At 39.1% G+C, this 21,363-nt stretch overlaps 1 protein-coding gene across 1 annotated transcript; it reads left to right on the plus strand.

Moving 5' to 3' along the window:
- Positions 1–209: 209 nt before the first annotated feature.
- On the plus strand, positions 210–21,264 carry LOC21409009 (THO complex subunit 4B). Its single transcript, XM_024164754.1, has 5 exons — positions 210–549; positions 739–837; positions 2,088–2,156; positions 2,234–2,418; positions 20,779–21,264. The coding sequence occupies exons 1-5, from the start codon at positions 361–363 to the stop codon at positions 20,966–20,968; spliced, it is 732 nt and encodes a 243-aa protein (XP_024020522.1). The 5' UTR covers positions 210–360; the 3' UTR covers positions 20,969–21,264.
- The last annotated feature ends 99 nt before the right edge of the window (positions 21,265–21,363 follow it).

Below are 21,363 nucleotides of genomic sequence, written 5' to 3' on the forward strand. Positions count from 1 at the left end.
TTTTTTATCTTTATTGCGTCTCATTTTATATTAAATTAAAAAATTATTTTTATTTCTGTTTTTTAATTTTATTGCGTCAAACATCATTTTAAAAATGTTTTTATTTTTTATTTTTAAAAAAAACCGTAAAAAATAAAAACAGAATTAATTTTAAACACGTTATATTTCTAACTTGAAAATTCAAACTAAGGACTAAACACAAAGCCTTATTTTTCGGTCTTTTTGTTGTTTTTTTTTTGGGTCGTGTCCCCAAAAGCGCCAAAACCCGCCATCACAGAGCTCTGCAAAAACCCTTCTGCTACTCCGGAAAAGGACCAAAACCCACCACGAGCCTCTGTCGCTGACTGTTTGCACACGAAAATGCAGGACTTTCTGGACATGTCTCTTGACGACCTCATCGCGAAGAACAAGAAACCCGGGGGCTACAATCGCAATGCCAACTTTAGGCCCAAAGACCGAGACCGAACCGCCCGAGTCGCTGGGTCAGGACCGGATCGTCGCTTCTTGAACCGCCTCTCGGCCAGGACCACGCCGTACTCTCTCATACAGGTAAGATACGGATTATTTGTTGTCTACATTTTGGAGTTCCATGAGTTTAAACGATGTTTGGTAGCTGAGAAAATTGGGGAAAATGAGAAACATAAAACACAATTTCGGATTCGACTCTTGTTTATAGTTTTGATGCACTGTTTTTGATAGATTTTTGCAAAACGTGATATTTGCATGTAAATGTTACAGGAGAAAGTGGTTCTGAGCGGAGGAGGGTCTAAGGCGCAGGAGGGCACCAAATTGTACATTTCGAACTTGAATTCTGATGTCTCTAATGATGATCTCGAGGTATGGACATGTCCTTTTCCAGTCAAGTTATTGTGCCCTGAATAAGTGGACAAGACTTATGTTTTATGCTTGTTAAGGTTTTAGATTGTTGACTTGTTTGGATTTTAAAATGTGGAATGACTTTGTTTCCCATGATGCGTATGGTTTGAGTTTCAAAATTTGATGAACTTTCTTTGTGTTCTATTGTGGCAGTTTGTCAATTAGTGAATGATTGTGTCTGGGTTTTGTTTCAACCGAGTGTTTAAAAGAATATAAGAAATTGAAAGGGTACTAGGTATTGTTTTTAGGTCTTCAACATGAAAATGTCACCGTATGATTTCCAAATCTCGAAATATCCATTTTAGTTAATTTCGACCAGCTTTTATGATAAAAATTGCGGCATTTTCTTCATTTTTTCTTTCTCCAACACTGGCCAGTTTCTTGCATATTCTTTGTGCTTGTACCCTGTTGTTCATCTGTCTCTGTACACTTTATCATTTGAAGATGAAGCTGTTTACTTGATAGCATCTGAAAGCTAGAAGTGGGTGCAGAAACTATTGGTAATCTTTTATTGCACCGCTCCTTTTGTAGAGGATTTTGGATAAGGATTATACAAGAGTTGCGGCTGAATTGGATTTCTCCTTCAAAATGTGCTGATATGTTTGTATCCCCTTTCTTATAAAAAAAAAATATGAAAAGAAAAAGATGTGTTTGTATCTCCTTATGACTCCGGTTTCAACATGAAGGGAAAGAAGATTTGGGACACTACTATATTGTGTTTCTGTTGAGCAATATGTTTAGAAAGGAATAAGAGGATCTTTGAAGAATTAGGGGAATGTTTCAGTGAAGTATGGAATAAAGTGAAATTCTGGGGTGCAGTTTTATTTGACGAAGATGATTTAATAATCTCCTATTGTCTGATTTGGTTAGGCCCCTTAGAAATGACAATTGTTGATGCAGTTTATTCATCTTTTATTATTGTTATCTCTACATTCTTTTTCTTTTTTATTTTTTGTTCAGGTGGACATCTTGTTTTCCTTGCCTTGTACTTCATTATTCTGTTTCCTTTTTTTATTCTAAAAATTTCAAAAAAGAAATAAATAGCGTTGATTTTGAATTTTATAATTCAAGGTTTCTGGATTCTTGTCACTGGTTAGTTTCCTGCCCTTGATGTAACTTGGAATATATTCACCAATCTTAGTCTTAAAGCTCAAAAGATGTCTTTAATCATGTCTCTAGAAAGGGCTAAGACCTACTTCTCAAATGGGCAGATTCTCTTCTCTGATGTTGGTGAAGTGATGCAGAATACAATCCATTATGATAAGAATGGAAAATCAAAGGTATTTTCACTGCTTTGCATTTTTGAGATTCCTTTTAAGAAGCATTCAAGTAACTTAGAAAGCTTGCTTTTGTTCAGGGAACAGCAGAAGTTGTCTTTGTACACTACTTGGATGCTCTTGCAGCTATCAAGAGGTACGACACTGTTCGTCTCGATGGAAAACCACTGAAAATTGAACTTGTTGGAGTGAATGTGGTTACTCCACATGCTCTTCCACCAACTGGAGATGGGATCTTGGGAAAACCTATTAGCGCCTTCAAAAGGTATGTACAGTTTATTTTGTTTTTGGTTTGATCAGTTTTCCATATATTCTCGTATCTAAACATTCTTTGGGTTGGAATTTTGAAGGGTAAGATAACTTAATAGCTTGAAAAAAACTTAATGAACTTAATAGTTTTCTTTCTTTTTTTTTTTCTTTTTTTTTCTCTCCATCACTTTTCACCTTCTATCTCTCTTCTCTTGCATTCTAGACCATGTCAGATTTTAATGTATGTAGACCAACTCAAACAAAAGATGCTCTTTCTTGTCATCGAATATTGAGATCAAGTGGAACAAAGGATTATTTCTGTCGATCAGCACTGGTTGAGATAGAAACAGTAAAACATGCACGGTAGTAAGGTTCATGCAGTAGAGAGAGAAGCTCTACCTTCTCTCTAGAATTTTAAAGTCGGAGTCTTATGGTTAGCAATCCTTATCTAGTCCATAATGAGTTATTGTGATCAAGATTTTAGAACCAAACATAAGGTATTCATTTTACAAATTATAGATTATGGGCAAAGTATGAAATCGAGTCACCAGTTTCGAGGTTAGTCTTGACTTGGGTGGTGCTCTTTGTTTAATGGAAGTTGCGTCTCAGGTGATGGTTGCAAAAAACGTAGGAGTTTTCTTGCGAAATAGGTTCATCATATGTCCTAGTTGTGGAGATAAAGAGAAATGTCACGAGAGAATTTCTGAAGGTGATGAGAATCAACAGAGGCGAGGTGAAGAATGTCATTATCCATGGGGAGGATAATAGAAGAGGGTGGCGGGAGTTCAAAGGGTGCTTGAAAAACTTCTTTAACAAGAAGAGCCAAATCCTTGAGAATGAATCTCTCAAAAGGAAAGTGATCAATCGAGCTGCTTCTAAGCATGAGAGCATATCATATGCAAAAGAAGAAAATGTAGAGAAGAGGTGGGAGAGAGCTGTGGTTGTTTACAGGGATTGGTTGGAAGAAGGATGGATAGAGATTTCAAGTGAAAAACTTCATAGGAAAACTAACATATGTCCTCTGTTTGCAGACAACAATAGTATGGTGTCATAACGATCATGAACGTGACATGCTTGTGGAGGAAGGCAGTGCTTGTCCCAAAGGTCGTCATGCAATTACGATCAAGATATGGTGTATCGAAACTCATTGGAAAGCGTTAAACTATAAGGCATGAACAATTGGATTGGAATAGAGGGACTTCCACTCCATATGTCGAATAGACACACATTCAATGTCATCGAAACAAGCTCGGAGGCCTTCTCAACGTAGCTAACGACACGACGAGTTTGAAGTTCTTATGTTATGCCAAAATTCAACTAAAAGGTATGGCAAAAGGTTTTATTCCATTGACTCTAGAAATTAGATGTTGGGGAAAGAAAACTATGGGTTTCTTTAATCTGGATAAAAATTTGAGGCCAAAGGTAGCTGAAGGTTTTGGAGTAGGAAAATCGAGGTGGTGTTCGAAGGTTGATGATGATGATGATGAGGTGGAGTTGATGAGCTTCATCATGAGGAGAATTCCTATTCCGGTCCTATCACACGCTCTAGGGGTAAATTAGTCAATTTACTCTATTTTTTTGGACGACAAAGGAAGGCTGGACGTATTTGAAGAAAACCCTAGCTTCTTTTGGAAGAAATCTACACGCCATAAGGAAAAGGAAGGAGAGGTCAATTGTTATTTCCCTTTTGTGGCTTGTTTCTTGTTTTTGTTTTATGTTTTGTTTCCTGTTTTTGTTTCAATCAAGTTGTAATGGGAATTAAGGCAATTTCTTGGTCACCAAGTATTTTCCCTAGTTTCCCAATTTAGGACAAATCTAGATTATTTTCTAGTTTCCTTTTCTTGTTGAAGTTTATTTCCTTTTTATGTAACAAGGTCAAGGCTATAAATAAAGCCCCATGCCCAGCATTGGGATGTCAATAAGAAAATACTGAGTTTGAATTGCTCTTTTTCAGAAAGTCTCTCTTTTCTCTTATCCAAGTGTCTTTGGTGGCGAGAATCCCTAGAGTTCTTATCAACTAGAGAGCCAACCTAGTTGTGGCGAACCAGCCCGTGTCCTTTGTTTGTGGCGGAGCTTCCTTATCAAACAACTGCAATGTTCGATCCATGTTTTCTTTCTTTCTTTCTCTCACGTTTTTCTTGATAATGCCCTGCCCCTTTCACGAGTTCTCAACCCATAAAGAACCCAGAAAATACCTTTCCTTCCAGCCCCCACACTTTTACTTGATCTCCAAGTAATTCGAATTCCACAAATCCCGGCCAATTAGCTGAAGCATAGCCAACCAAACGAGAATCCTCTCCTCTTGATCTAGCGATCCTTAACTGACCCTATCCTACTTTTTGGTTCCTTAGGGCACATCAGGAGTCTTCGGATGACGGTGATGCCACGTGTCTAGGGCAAACTGACGAGGCAAGCACACCGATAGACAACGCGGATGTAGCATGTCCAACTAGCAAGCCATGCCAACGCTTTCTAGGAGAACCTGAAGAAAGAGGAGTCGGATGTCACATGCTGTTCATTTATCAAGAAAACAATTGGCGAGTGCTCCAATAATTTAGGGGGTAATTATAATACAGGGAACAATAGGTTTGAGGCACTAAATTTGATTAAAGTGTATGAGGAAGATAAGAGATCAGAGGAAGGGTTTCTACTCAACAACCAATTTGGGCTGAATAGCAAAAGCCCAACCAAAAATGGACTACCTCTTTAAGAATTTAGAATTTCAAAAAAATTTGAGAAAATTGCAGAATTTTTGCAGGATGTTTACCCCCCTCATTCTTGATTAATACGCTTTTGTTAGTATAGTTATTTGACTAAATAGGTTACTAATCAAGAATACGGGGTAGAAATCTTGATCCCTACACTTTTAAGGGGTATTTGTTTTATTTTCCCCTTTCAAAATAGAATGGAAGTTGAATTTAATTGTCGGCCAACCCAGACAATCTAGATCAACCCTTTGACCCAACAAACCCAAAACGTCACAGGTTGGGAGTCAAGTGAATCACGAGCAGTTCACATGGGAGAAATTTCCGATCAAATTGACTCAAGGAAAACGACAAGCAGATTGGGACTTGCGACAGAATTGTTGAGTTCAAAAGCAAAGCCACAATTTCTCAAAGCATCTCCAAAGAACCTTGAGGATTTTTTGTTGGGTTAACTTAGCGGTGGGATGAAAATTGCAATTCGAACCATTTAAACAAAGAAGTGACAGTTAATTGCACTTTGCAATTGTGTGAGGATGATGGTTCGAACGAGGTAGATGGTTTAGAGGGGACAATAAAGCGTTTCAGACAATCCTTTTCAAAGGGTGATTTGCAGAAAATATGGTACATGCGTGAGGATCATTAATTAGATGGCGTTGATGATGCGGGTTGCAAAGATTTCACAGGGGAATCAAGTGACAATGATTTTGTCAGGAACGGTGCCTCAAACTCATCGCTAGAAGAAGATAGTAGTTCTGACAAAGATAAGGAAGCTTTGGATATATACGGACGCTCAAATGGAAAGGGACCCACAACAGTTTGTTGGGTTAGAAGAGGTAAGGCTAATTCTGTATGACAATCAAGATGGTTCGGGTTACATGAATCATGTAAGTCATTTTGACCCTAGCTTTAATTTGAACCGAGAAATTTTTGTCGTTACTCCCTTACAAATCTTGAGTACCCCTAAAGCAATCACTCACAGTGAGCAGTCCTTAGGTCTTGTGTCGAGTGAGGGTGAGGAGTGTGTGGGCGGTGAGGGCAGAGTATCGAAAATGTTGGGAGAGGTTAAAGAAGGTTCGGGTGGTGAGGGAGAAAGCTTGGGTGGAAAGATTGGGAAGGATGGAGAAGGCCTGGGTAACGTAGGTGATTTGTTAGGAGCAATCGATGGAAAGAATGGAGTTGTCGGAATCATAGGAGGAACCTGAATGTTGAGAAACGGATCAGTGGAGATACAATGGCAAATTGGTTAAGTGGGGGGATGTGGTGGACATTGGAGAGGTTAAATGTTATTGGTACCGAACAGGAAAGAAGGAAAGGAAGAGAGCAAAAATAGACAAGTAAGGAAAAAAGGGGGAAGTAGAGAATTGCAAAATCCGACTTTTAATGCTAACTATGAAAAGTCAACCAGTAAAAGGGGCACACACGTTCTTAAATGAAGATTATGTCTTGGAATGTTAGGGGAAGTGGCTCCCGTTTGAAAAGAGGGAGCATTAAGGAGGTTGTTTTCAAGGAAGATTGTGATATTTTGGTTCTGCAAGAGCTCAAGAGAGAGGAAGTGAAGAGGAGGTTTATAAGTAGCATTTGGAAGTCGAGATTCAAAGAATGGGTTTTCTTGCCATCTATGGGAAGATCTAGAGGTATTTTGGTGGTTTGGGATGTTAGAAGAGTGAATGTGGTGGAAAGCTTGATTGGCGATTTTTCAGTTTCTATTCATGTTAGGAGGGATGGAGAGGATTGGTGGTTCACAGGTATTTACGATCCAACCAAATCTTTGGCATGGACTCTTTTTGGTATGAAATTGTGGGCTTATGGGTAGTGTGTGGTGGTAATTGGTGCTTGGGCGGAGATTTCAATGTGGTTCGGAACGTTAATGAAAAAGAAAATAGCTCGACGTACACTCGGAGTATGAGAAGATTTGACAAGTTGATAAGAGAAATGGAAGTGATAAATCCGCCTCTAAACAATGCTCTATACAATTGGTCTAACTTCAGAGAAGTTCCTATTTGCTTGCGGTTGGATAGGATCTTGTTCTCTTCCAATTTTGGTGAGATGTTTCAATTATATTCGACAAGAAGTGGCGGTTAGGAATGTTTCAGATCATTGTCTGATTATTTTGACGACAAATCCACCATCATGGGGACCTTCACCGTTTTGTTTTGAAAATATGTGGTTGGATGATCATCATTTCAAGGAGAGTTTTGCTGGTTGGTAGAGGGAGGAGACTATTCAAGGTTGGGCAGGGTACAAATTCATGATTAAACTTAAGAACATTAGAAGTCATTTAAAGATTTGGACTCAGGAGGTTTTTGGAGACTTAAGAATTGAAAATCAAGGTTATCCAAGAGAATTTTGGAGATTGATAAAAAGGAAGGGAGTTCGGAGTGGTCCACCGATTTTGGAGGAAAGAAGCAAACTCAAAAGGGAGTTGAGTGAGGTAATATTGAAGGAGGATAGAGCTATCAAAATGAAGTCAAAGTTCACTTGGGCTAAGGAAGGAGATGCAAATACAAAATTGTTTCACCGCTTTGTGAATTCTAGAAAGGCAAGGAACTCAATTTCAAGATTGGAAACCACAGATGGTAGAAGCATTGAGGGAGAGGAAGTTTTTGAGTGTGACGGGAATACGTCTCCAGGTTCGGATTGTTATTCATTGTCCCTTTTTCAATCTTGTTGGGAGATGCTGAAAAATGATCTTGTAGAGGTATTGGAGGAATTCCATTCTGTAGAAATACTCGGTTAAGGAAATTCTAGAATAGTTGACAATAGTAAATTAGGAATATAGAGATTTAGGATTATTCCCAATATCTCTATTTATGGTAGTTTCTTAATTTTTGGTTTTTTTCCTGTTTTATTCTTTATTTCCGGATTCTATATGGAATCAGTAATTATGTAATTAGTGCTAGGGTGAGCAGAGACCTAATGTATAAGTAGGGCTGTACATACATGTTTTTATCAATGAGAGAATAATAATTCCCTAAAACCTTCATGGTATCAGAGCCGCCTCCTTTGATCCTGAAATAGATGACCAAGTACGGCATGACAATGAGCCGCCAGAGTCAATCTCCATAAGAGGTTTCCTCCTCCTCCGAAGCTGTTACCACCAGCAACAATGGCATCTCCGCTGGCCTTATTCAGTCCATTACTGGACATAAACTCAATGGCCAAAACTACCTCCATTGGTCACAATCCGTTATGATGTTTGTCTGTGGAAAAGGGAAAGAAGATTATCTTTCTGGGGCAGCAACACCACTGGAAGGAAAAGATCCGAAGTATAAACTTTGGAAGGCCGAGAACAACATGGTCATGTCTTGGCTTATCAATTCTATGACCAACGAGATTGGGGAGAATTGCCTACTGTATGGGACTGCCAAAGAAATCTAGGACGCAGCCAAAGAGACATACTCCAATTTCGATAACTCATCTGAGTTATTTGCCGTGGAGAGCATTCTCCATGATCTGCGTCAAGGTGATCTTTCTGTGACTCAGTATTTTAATACCCTCACAAGGAATTGGCACTTGGACATGTTTGAAGAACATGATTGGAAGTGTCCTGAAGATGGAATGAAATACAAGAAGATCGTTGAGAAGAAAAGACTTTATAAGTTCTTGTTGGGACTCAACAAAGAACTAGATGAAGTTCGAGGAAGAATCATGGGGATGAAACCACTGCCAAGTGTTTGAGAAGCTTTTTCGGAAGTCCGCATGGAAGAGAGCCGAAAGAGGGTGATGATGGGACCTACAGTTGCTGCTCACAGCCCAGAAGTATCTGCCCTTATTGCTCAGGGGCCCCAACACCAAGCTGGAGATTCGAAAGCAAGGAGAGGACGATCTTGGTGTGATCATTGCCGTAAACCCGGTCACACAAAGGAGAACTGCTGGAAAATTCATGGAAAGCCAGCAGATTGGAAGCCGGCAAGGCTAAACAACAGAGAAGGACGCAGCAATCTCGTCTCCAGCGAAACAAATCCTCCACAACCCGAGCAGAATCTGTTCAACAAAGAGCAAATGGAGTTTCTGCAGAAACTGATCAACCCGCACCATGCCAATACCTTAGAAGTTGGAACTGTGTCTCTGGCTCATGAAGGTAATCTCCTAAATGCCTTCAATACAACACGAGAGATGTACAAACCGTGGATTGTGGATTCAGGAGCCTCTGACCATATGACTGGAGATGCAAGGTTGTTCACCACTTATAGTTCTTGTAATGAGAACTTTACTGTCAGGATTGCAGATGGATCACGCTCAAGAGTCATAGGGAAAGGATCCGTAGTTGTATCAAAGGACCTTACCTTAAACTCCGTATTTCTTGTCCCTAATTTGGATTGCAATCTCTTATCAATTAGTAAACTCACTCATGAGCATAATTGTGTTGCTAATTTTTTCCAAAACTCTTGTAAATTCTAGGACCTGGATTCGGGGAAGATGATTGGCAATGCTAGGATGTGCTTGGGGCTCTATATTCTCAAGAATGACCATCCACGGGGACAACAACCTCACATGGTAGATTCGGACATGCAAAACCAGCAACTTACAAAATTTTCTTGTTCTGTTTTTCAATCCAATAATGATAGTGCAATCATGTTATGGCACTATAGGCTAGGCCATCCAAACTTTGTTTACCTTCAAAAACTTGTTCCTTCATTATTCATCAATAAAAGTCCAAAAGATTTTCAGTGTGATATTTGTCAGTTTGCTAAACACACTCGTAGTTCATACTCAATTCAACCATACCAAAAATCCCATTCATTCTCAATGATTCACAGTGATGTATGGGGACCTTCTCGGGTTAAAAACATCACTGGAACAAGGTGGTTTGTGTTGTTTGTTGATGATCATACTAGGATTACTTGGGTATTTCTCATGAAAGAAAAATCAGAAGTTGAACAAATCTTCAAGAATTTTAATACCATGATTCAAACCCAATTCCACACCAAAATACAAATATTCCGCACAGATAATGCCAGGGAATATTTTAAAATCTTTCTCGGGGAATAGTTACAAAATCAAGGTATTATACACCAAAGTTCTTGTGTTGATACCCCTCAACAAAATGGGGTGACAGAAAGGAAAAATAGGCATATCTTAGAGGTTGTTAGATCACTTATGTTCTCCACCCACGTTCCAAAACATTTTTGGGGGGAAGTCGTACTCACAGCAACCCATCTCATAAACCGAATGCCCTCACGAGTCCTAAACTTTCAAACCCCATGTCAGTCTCTTCTTCTTTCCTACCCAAAGTCCAGACTTCTCTCAACCATTCCATTCAAAGTGTTTGGTTGCTCTGCGTTTGTTCACATCCATCAACAACACAGAAGCAAACTTGATCCTAAATCCCTCAAATGTATTTTTCTTGGTTACAGCCCAAATCAAAAAGGGTACAAGTGCTATTCCCCGGTCACAAAGCGATTCTACACCTCAATGGATGTCACATTCTTTGAAAATACACCATACTTTCCCAAATCAGCTATTCAGGAGGAGAATGTACAAGAATACCAGCTTTGGGACATAGATGTTCCATCATCAAGTCATCCTTCAGACCCCGTCACTGGTTCGGCCATCACCACCACTGGTCCGGCCATCACCACCACCATGTCTGTCCCAAATTTTCAATCCGAAAACACTAGTTCAGATGACCTCCCAACCTCAATTCCTATCCAACATCCGAAACTTGCCAACAATGGTGAGTTCATTGTATATTCCTGAAGGAAGAAAACTCAAGAGGATGTAGAGCAACAAGCACCTCCTGAGCAGCGTCAAGAGGCTGAACCGGATCCAAGAGTTCTTGAGACTCTATCATCAGGTAACACCAGCCCTGTGAACATTATAGATGAGCCTAATATTGATGATCTTGATTGTCCAATTGCATTAAGGAAAGGAGTGCGATCTTGTACTAGTCATCCAATTCACAATTTTGTATCTTATAAACAATTGTCGCCGAACTATCATACTTTTGTGGCAGAATTAGACAAGGTGCAGGTTCCTAACTCCATCCACGAAGCCCTGTCTATTCCAGAATGGAAAACGGCAGTGTGGGAAGAAATGAAGGCTCTAAAGAAGAATGGAACTTGAGAAATTTTAGAGCTACCAAATGGGAAGCGTACAGTGGGGTGCAAGTGGATATTCAATATCAAATACAAGGCAGATGGTAATGTGGACAGATTTAAAGCACGGCTGGTTGCTAAAGGGCTCACTCAAGCATATGGCATTGATTATCAACAGACCTTTGCTCCAGTAGCCAAATTGAATACTATTCGGGTATTACTTTCATTGGCTACAAATCTTAATTGGCCTCTCTACCAACTTGATGTTAAGAATGCCTTCCTTAATGGGGACCTTATAGAAGAAGTTTACATGGACATTCCTCCTGGTTTTGAGTCTCATGCTACTATAAATAAAGTATGCAAACTTAAGAAGTCTCTCTATGGATTAAAACAATCTCCTAGAGCATGGTTTGACAGTTTCAATAAAATAGTAAGGAAGTATGGATACTCACAATGCCAAGCGGATCACACACTCTTTGTTAAGCACTCATTGGAAGGGAAGATAGCAATTCTCATCGTATATGTGGATGACATCATTCTCACGGGAGACAATGAAGATGAATTGTTCAAACTCAAGACACTACTTGCCAAGGAGTTCGAAACCAAGGAGAAACCTAAAATATTTCCTTGGAATGGAAGTAGCTCGATCAAGGAATGGAATCTTGGTGTCACAGCGGAAATATGTGTTGGATCTTCTTAGGGAGACAGGCATGCTTGGGTGTGAGCCAGCCGAGACCCCTCTTGACTCAGGTACCAAATTTGGAGCAAAAGAGGGAAGTACTCTAGTGGAAAAAGGGCGATACCAGAGACTTGTGGGGAAGCTAATTTATCTTTCCCACACTAGACCAGACATTGGGTTCGCAGTCAGTGTGGTAAGCCAATTCATGAATGAACCTACTGAGGAACACATGGAAGCAGTCAATCGAATATTGAGATATCTGAAAACGACACCAGGCAAGGGATTATACTTCGGAAAAGCAACAAGAAGAGACATTGAAGTATTTGCAGATGCTGGTTGGGCTGGATCTATCACTGATCGGAGGTCCACCTCTGGTTATTGCACGTATGTATGGGGAAACCTAGTTACTTGGCCAAGTAAGAAACAACTAGTAGTATCACGGAGCAGTGCAGAAGCAGAATTCAGAGCACTGGCACTTGGCATTTGTGAAGGTCTATGGCTAGACAGATTACTCAGTGAATTAAGGATTGGTATCCCATCTCCTATGAAAGTATTCTGTGACAATCAATCAGCTATCAATATAGCTAAAAATCCTGTTCATCATGATCGAACAAAACACGTGGAGATAGATCGTCACTTCATCAAAGAAAAGATAGACAACGGGATCATGAGTTTACTACACGTCTCTACAAGTCAGCAAATAGCATATATTCTCACTAAAGCTCTGCCAAGGAAGAATTTTGAAGAATTGAGTTCCAAGCTAGGCTTGATCAACATTTACGCCTAGCTTGAGGGGGAGTGTAGAAATACTCGGTTAAGGAAATTCTAGAATAGTTGACAATAGTAAATTAGGAATATAGAGATTTAGGATTATTCCCAATATCTCTATTTATGGTAGTTTCTTAATTTCTGGTTTGTTTCCTGTTTTATTCTTTATTTCTGGATTCTATATGGAATCAGTAATTATGTAATTAGTGCTAGGGTGAACAGAGACCTAATGTATAAGTAGGGCTGTACATACATGTTTTTATCAATGAGAGAATAATCATTCCCTAAAACCTTCACATTCTAATGGTGTCGTTAATGGAATCACCAACGAAACCTACATTGCTCTAATTCCTAAGAAACTAAACTCATGCAAGATTAGTGATTTTAGGCCGATAAGCCTTGTCACTAGTTTGTACAAGATAATTGCTAAGGTGTTGGTTTCTCGCTTCAAGAATGTTTTGGAGAGTACGATTTTGGAGGAGGAAGGGGCTTTCGTTGCCGAAAGACAAATCTTAGATGTTGTCTTGATTGCTAATGAAGTAGTTAAGGACTATTGTGCGGGAGGCAAACAAGGGGTCGTGTTCAAAATTGATTTTGAGAAGCATATGATCATGTAGAGTGGGATTTTTTGGAGTTTGTTTTAGAACAAAAAGGCTTTGGTGAGAGATAGAGGAGGTGGATTAGAGGGTGTCAGTCTCCTTTTCAGTTATGATAAATGGTAGGCTGAGGGGAAATTTCGGGGTTCAAGAGGGTTAAGACAAGGAGATCCACTTTCTCCTTCTTGTTTACTCTGGTGGCATATGCTCTTGGTAGAATGGTTGATAAAGTAGTAGGTCAAAGGGCTTTGAGGAGCTTAGTTGTTGGTAAAGAAGGAATCAATATTTCCCACCTACAATTTGCTGACGATACCCTTTTCTTTCTAGATAAAGAGGAAGGTGATCTTCGTATCTTAATGAGTATTCTGGACTTTTTTTGTCTTGTATCTGGTTTGAAGATTAAAGTTGGCAAGAGTGTTATCTTGGGAACTAACTTAGAAGTGGAGGAAGTGGAGAGACTGGCTGGTTGTGTTAGATGCTTAGTGGGAGTTTGGCCGTTTCAAGAGTTGCAAAGCATCTCGACGGGTGGAAAAGAGGGTTTCTATCCCGAGGAGGGAGATTGACTCTAATCAAATCGGTTATCGTATTTACCTATTTATTTTTTTTATCTCTCTTTAGAATTCCTAAAGGAGTGGCAGAGATTATTGAGAGAATGATGATAGATTTCCTTTGGGGAGGTTTGGAGGAGGCTAGCTCGGATCACCTTCTAGCTTGGGAGAAGGTTTGTAAGTTTAAGGAGAAAGGAGGTTTTGGGGTGGGCAACTCGGTTTCTCGAAATAAAGCTTTTCTTTCAAAGTGGCTTTGGAGGTTCTCGATTGAAGGAGGGGCACTTTGGCATCAGGTGATTAGTAGCAAATGTGGATCGGATTTTGTTGGTTGGAGGTCAGAGAGGGTGGTAGGGTAACATTTAGATGTCCTTGGAAAGCAATTCAAGCCTTGCCGAATGAATTTTCAGCCATGTTAAAATTAAGGTATGGGATGGTAGTAGAGTGAGATTTTGGGAAGATGTGTGGTTGGGGGAAGTTTCTTTCTCTATTCATTTTCTGAGTCTTTAGAATTTTAACTCTTAAAAATGCTCCAATTCCTTCGTTTTACTCTATTGATCATGACAACAATGTTTCTTGGAATTTTTTCTTTAGTAGGGATCCTAGTGAGAGAGATGGGTAAGATTTTGGAGTTGTTAGGCTGTTTGGAGGGGGTTAGGCTTAATGTGATGTTGACAGATAGATGGGTTTGGAATCTTGAGGGTCATGGGCTGTTTTCCAGTAAATCATAGTTTAATTCTTTGGTTGATGATAGTTCTCTTCCTGATTTCAAATTCTATGATTTCATTTGCAAAGCCTCAGTTCCTATTAAAGTTTAGGTGTTCAATTGGCTGCTTGTTTCAAGTGAGCTTAACACTCATGATTAGTTACAAAGAAGAAAGCCTTAGCTTTGTGTTGAAAGATTCTGAAATAATTATGGTCAATATGTACTGTATATAGAATGTAGATAGGCTGTCATAAACTGTCATAGTAGCTGTCCTAGACTGTCATAGTGTATCCCGGTTGTCAAAGAGGGATTTTAAGAGATATTTGATAGCTGTTCATTTCTCTTTAATTAGGCAGATTAGTTGCCTAATTTGTACATAAGCAGAGAACTTTATATTCCCATGTAAGCATAATGCAATTGAGTTGAATCCCTATTTCGAAAATATCTGTTCTCTGTTTTTATGGTATCAGAGCAGAAAGAATTCTAGGGTTTAAACCTGCTCTTTCCTCCCACAATGTCCACGACCACGTCTGAATCCACTCAGTCTCGGTCATCATCATCTTGGCCTGAACCCCAAACTGTCCGAAATCCATATGAGAATCATCCTCTACAGATAACACCATTCGGCTCAATGGAGACAACTTTCTTCGATGGTCACAGTCCGAATGTATCAGAAGAAGGGGTAAGATCGGTTACATAACAGGAGATGCAAAGAAGCCTGACGTGAAGGACCCAACTCTTGCCATTTGGGATGCTGAAAATTCAATGGTATATGACCTGGTTGGTTAATTCCATGGCCGAGGAGATTGGTGCCAATTACATGTGCTATTCCACCGCCAAAGATCTGTGGGATAATGTGTCACAAATGTATTCTGACCTCGGGAATCAATCCCAAGTGTACGAGCTAACGTTGCTGCTTGGAGAAATTCGCCAAGGTGAGGATTTCGTTACAAAATGTTTCAATTCACTCAAAAGAATTTGGTAGGACCTTGACTTGTTTAATGATTACGAATGGAAATCATCAAAGGACTGTAATCATTACAAGAAGATGGGAGATGTCAGCCGAGTGTTCAAATTTCTTGCCAGTTTGAACATTGAATTGAAGAGGTGCGTGGCCGACTAATTGGAAGGAACCCACTGCCTTTGATTGGTGAAGCCTTTGCTGAAGTACGCCGAGAGGAGAGCCGCAGACATGTGATGTTGGGGAAGAAGAATTCTGGTCCAACCAGACCTGTAGAGGGGTCAGCTTTGGCTATTCCCGAAGCCCAAATTAGTCACAGAACATCTCAAAACCCACGTGGAGCAGACATAAATCTTCTACGCTGTGATTACTGTGGCAAAGCACGCCATACACGGGATCTGTGGGAAATCAATAGAACCCTTTGTTGCAAATGAAGCCGAATCTTCTCCTTTCAGTAAGGAGCAGTTAGACCATCTCCTTAAGTTGCTGAAATCCCATTCATCACCTAGTATTCTTGTCGGTTCCGTGGTACATTTAGGTAGTGAACCTTTGGCACTCTCTGTTCTTGCAAAATCCGGCCCTTGGATCATTGATTCAAGGGCTTCTGATCACATGACAAGTTCTTCACATTTGTTTAGGTCATATTTTCCTTGTTCAGGTGTTGAAAAAGTTGAGAATGGTTGATGGTAGTTTTTCACCAAATGCAGGCAAAGGACATGTTAGAATTTCCGAAAAAAATACTCTTAATTCAGTCCTACATGTTCCAAAACTTGCTTGTAATCTTCTCTTTGTTAGCAAATTATCAAAACTGTTCTATCTTTTTTCTTCGTTCCCATTGTGTTTTTCAGGACTGAAGCAACGGACTGTACTACTTTGATGAGTTTTCTTTCGGGAATAAAAAAAGCTCAGGGATTAGGTAGTACTAGTTCAATCTTTGTTTATGATCAAATAATGTTGTGGCATAAGAGATTAGGACATCCTAGTTTTCCATATCCTAAACATTTATTTCCTGGATTGTTTAAAGGAATTGATTGTTCAAAGTTACATTGTGAGGCTTGTCATTTGGCTAAAGATCATTGAGTTTCATTTCCTTTGAAACCTTATCTTGCATCAAAACCATTTTATTTATTTCATAGTGATGTTTGGGCGCCATCTAAGGTTAACACACTTTCTGGGAAAAAATGGTTATTGATGATCATACTCGAGTGTGTTGGGTATATTTGTTGGAAAAGAAATCTGAAGTTGAACAATGTTTTAGAGATTTTTTCCCCATGAATGAAAATCAATTTCAAACTAAGATTGGCATTTTAAGAACAGATAATGGAACTGAATATTTTAACAAGTACTTGGGACATTTCTTTTGGAGAAAGGCGTTGTTCACCAATCTACCTGTCGTGATACACCACAACAAAATGGAATTGCTGAAAGGAAAAATAGATGCTTGAAGTTGCTCGTGCCATCATGTTTTCAATGAATGTTCCTAAATACCTTTGGGGTAATGCTCTTCTAACCGCCTCTTATTTGATAAATAGAATAGCATCTCGAGTTTTGAAATTTGACACACCATTAAATTGTTTGAAAAAGGCTTTTCCCACATCTCAGTTAAGTGCCGATCTACCTCTAAAAGTTTTTGGTTGCACGTGTTATGTTTACATACCAAATAACCCTCGATCCAAACTAGATCCAAAATCTGAAAAGTGTCTTCATTGGGTATGCATCTAATAAAATGGGTTATAAATGTTTTAATCCTGTCACAAGGAAATTTTTTGAAAGTATGGATGTAATCTTTGTTGAAAAATTACCTTTCTTTCAGAAAAATTCTCTTCAGGGGGAGAGTGTAATTGAGGAAGATAATTTTTGGGAAACTATAGCTCTACCTATTCCAAATGTTTCTGAGTTAATACCTTAATCACCTTTGATAAACAAATCTAGGAAACATCTGTTGAACATCTGGAAACTCGTGAATTTCCTAATCTTACTTTGCTAAATGTTGTTGCATCATAGACGGGGAGAAGTACTCCAAGAGGGACATAATATTCCTCATTTTGAACTTCAAGTTTATACCCGAAGGAGACTTTGCAAAGACACTACGGCACCTGTTATTTCTTCGGCGGATGTTCAGTCTGATCCACCGGGTAATGGTCCTTCCACAACCACTCAAAGTAATCCGTCCTTTCTTCCTACTCCTCTATCACTTGAATTGTCTGATTCCTCCCCAATTGATCTTTATCTTCCAATAGCTCTAAGAAAAGGAACACGAACTTGCACTAGACATTCTATTGCTAAGTATTTGTCCTATGAAAGATTGTCAGACAATCATAAAGCATTTGTGTCAAGGATTGTTGATTTGTTTGTTCCAAGAACTGTTCAGGAAGCATTAGGTGATCCGAATTGGAAATCAGCAGTAATGGAAGAGATGAACGCTCTTAGGAAGAATGACACTTGGAGTATAATTGACCTGCTGACCGATAAGAAGACAGTTGGGTGTAAATGGGTGTTTACTGTGAAACATAAAGCCGATGGTAGTGTGGAAAGATACAAAGCAAGACTCGTAGTAAAGGGATTTACTCAAACTCATGGTATTGACTACCAAAACACCTTTGCTCCTGTTGCTAAGCTAAATTCCATCAGAATACTTCTTTCCCTTGCAGCTAATTGCAATTGAAATCTCCATTAGTTAGATGTCAAAAATGCATTCTTAAATGGAGATCTTCAAGAAGTTTACATGGATCTACCACTCGGGTTTGAAGAATGTCTTGGGAAGAGTAAAGTGTGCAAGCTGAAGAAATCCTTGTATGGTCTAAAACAATCCCCAAGAGCATGGTTTGAGCATTTTGGTAATGTTGTCAGAAAGCATGGCTTCACACAGAGCCAAGCTAATCATACACTGTTCTTCAAACACTCAACTGGAGGTAAAATAGCTATCTTGATTGTATATGTAGATGATATAATCATGAAAGGGGTTGATCTTGTAAAAATCAACAACTTGAAGAAGTTGGATGTTGAATTTGAGATCAAAGACCTGGGAACCCTAAAATACTTCCTAGGTATGGAATTTGCTAGATCCAGGGAAGGCATCTTCATAAACCAGCGAAAGTATGTTCTCGATTTACTCAAAGAAACTGGCATGACAGGCTGTAAGGCAGCAGATACTCTGATTGAGTCCAATTTGAAGCTAGAACCAGCCACTGCCGATGAAAGTGACCGAAACGATATCAAAGATTAGTTGGGAGACTAATTTATTTGGCTCACACATGACCTGACATAAGCTTTTGCAGTAAGTGTGGTGAGTCAGTTCATGCACTCACCGGGGACTGCTCACTTTGAAGTTGTTTTCAGAATTCTTAGGTATCTCAAGGGAACTCTTGGGAAGGGACTTATCTTCAAAAATAGAACCACCTTAAGCTAGAGGCTTATACAGATGTAGATTGGGCAGATAGTGTAAGTGACAGAAGATCCACCTCAGGTTATTGCACTTTTGTTGGAGGGAATTTGATTACTTGGAGGAGTAAAAAACAGAGTGTAGTAGCAAGAAGTAGTGCTGAAGTCGAGTTTCGTTCAGTGGCACATGAATTTTGTGAAGTTTTATGGATAAAAAGATTTTTGGATGAATTGAGGGTTCTTATACCTACACCGATCAAGGTCTATTGTGACAACAAGGCAGCAATATCGATCGCGCACAATCCGGTCCTACATGACAGGATAAAACATGTAGAAGTGGATAAACACTTTATCAAGGAAAAGTTGGGCAGTGGTGTGATATGCATGTCTTACATACCAACCACTGACCAAGTTGCGGATATTCTCACCAAAGGTCTTCCTAAGGCACAGTTCGAAAGTTTTACCAGCAAGCTCGCCGTGGACATCTTCATGCCAGCTTAAGGGGGAGTGTTGAAAAATTCTGAAATAATTATGGTCAATATGCACTATATATAGAATGTAGATAGGCTGCTGTCATAGTAGCTATCCTAGATTGTCATAGTGTATCTCGGTTGTCAAAGAGGGATTTTAGGTGATATTTGCTAGCCGTTCATTTCTCTTTAATTAGGTAGATTAGTTACCTAATTTGTACATAAGCAGGGAACTTTATATTCCCGTGTAATAGAGCATAATGTAGTTTAGTTGAATCCTTATTCCGAAAATATCTGTTCTCTGTTTTTACTTTGCTCCTGGATGGTGTGTCCTTTGTAAAAGAAATAGCGAAACTTTGGATCATCTCTTCCTTCATTGGCCCTTCTCACTAAGCGTTTGGTACCGAGTTTTAAACAAGTTTGGAGTTTCTTGGGCAATTCCTAGATTGGTTGCGGATATCTTCAATGGTGACTTGTTCTTTGGAATGTAGCAACACTTTCCGTCACTTGGGCTGTTTGGTTAGAGAGGAACAACTGAATTTTTGAAGACTTAGAGGAAGATGTTATGGTAGTTTGGGAAAGAATTAAGGTCCCGTTCATTTAATCAATTCGAGTTTTGCTACAGTAAAAAACTCTCAGAAACAGTCACATCTAACTTTTTTGCTACAGTAAAAAGCTCACATAAAGGGCGCGTTTGGAACTCGTTCCAAAATGATTTTTTTTGTATGAAAATGAAAATGAAAACGTTGTCAATATCAGACAGAAATCATTTTTGAAAATGCGTTTGGTAATTTTATCAAGAGATTGTTTTCAGTATAAAAAAACCCATTAATGTCTCGGTATCTTTTTCCCTCATCGAGAGAGGAGAAAACGAAAGCAAAAAATGTAAAAATGACTAAAAGTCGTTTTTCATTTCTCTCATTTTACACTAAACTAAAAAATCGTTTTCATTTCCGTTTTTTGTCTTTATTGCGCCAAACGCTATTTTGGAAACGTTTTCATTTTTTCTTTCTTGAAAAATGTGAAAAACAAAAACGGGATCAATTCCAAACACGGTCAAAGTCACATCTCAACTCCAATTAAAAACTCGAATCAGCGAACTAAACGGGCCCTAAATTTTGTGTGGCTTTGTGGTTGTCTCAAGTTAAAGGCTTAAATGCTCTCCCCTTTTCAGACTTAGGGGATCGGATTTAGCCGTTCTTTAGTATTCTGTTGCTAGTTTTTTTCCGTTTTAGTTTGCTCCGTTTTGGTGGACTCCTTTGTCTCCTGTTGTTCTTCTTTCTTTTTATTAATAAAATTCTCTCGTTTTGCATTTAAAAAAAAAAAAATCAGTATAGTAGGATGCATTTTGTTAATCACTTCAATGGTCTTTTTGTGTTTTTAAACAAGCGTTTTACCTTTTCTACTACAAGAATTCACTGGGATTTCATCATTTGTTAGTGTACCTTTCCAAAGGATTTATGTTAGCTTTCATAGGTAGGCATTTCCATTTGTAACCAACCATAATCACGATATGCTCTTCGACAGGGGACCTGGACATGGACATGGACATGGAAAGATGGACATTATGAGCTTGCTTCATGGCAATAATGGCAGCGGCCGTGGGCGCTCCAGGGGTCCTCAACTGGGAAGAATCCATAATGAGAACAAAGTAACGGCTGAAGACCTTGATGCTGAATTGGAGAAATACCGCCTTGAAGCTTTGCAAATAAAGTGAATGTCGATAAATTTGAAATCGTATTCGAAAACCCTTTTTGTACAGTTACACATTGCTTGGATAGTGCTACTTCCTAGCACGTAGTCATTGGTTTTCCTTGACGGCTGTTAAGACGGAAATATAGTAGGATATAAACTTATGCACTTACAATTCTAGTTGCTCTTGTGAATCTCAACAATGTAATTTTGTGACTGACCAGTTCAGAGTGGGGAAACAGACAGTAGGACAGATAGCTCGTTCGTTTTCTTTTTGAATTCTGAAGTCTATTACATGTACTTTTTTTTTCTCCTATTCTACTATAATGTTGTATTTGGATTTAACTTCAGGCAAAAAAGACAACAAAAACAAAGTGTCAGGTAAGAAGCGGCAGGCACTTTTAGATGTTGGTCATGTGC

Source organism: Morus notabilis, unplaced genomic scaffold, assembly GCF_000414095.1.
Source record: "Morus notabilis unplaced genomic scaffold, ASM41409v2 Scaffold42, whole genome shotgun sequence".
NCBI lineage: Eukaryota > Viridiplantae > Streptophyta > Magnoliopsida > Rosales > Moraceae > Morus > Morus notabilis.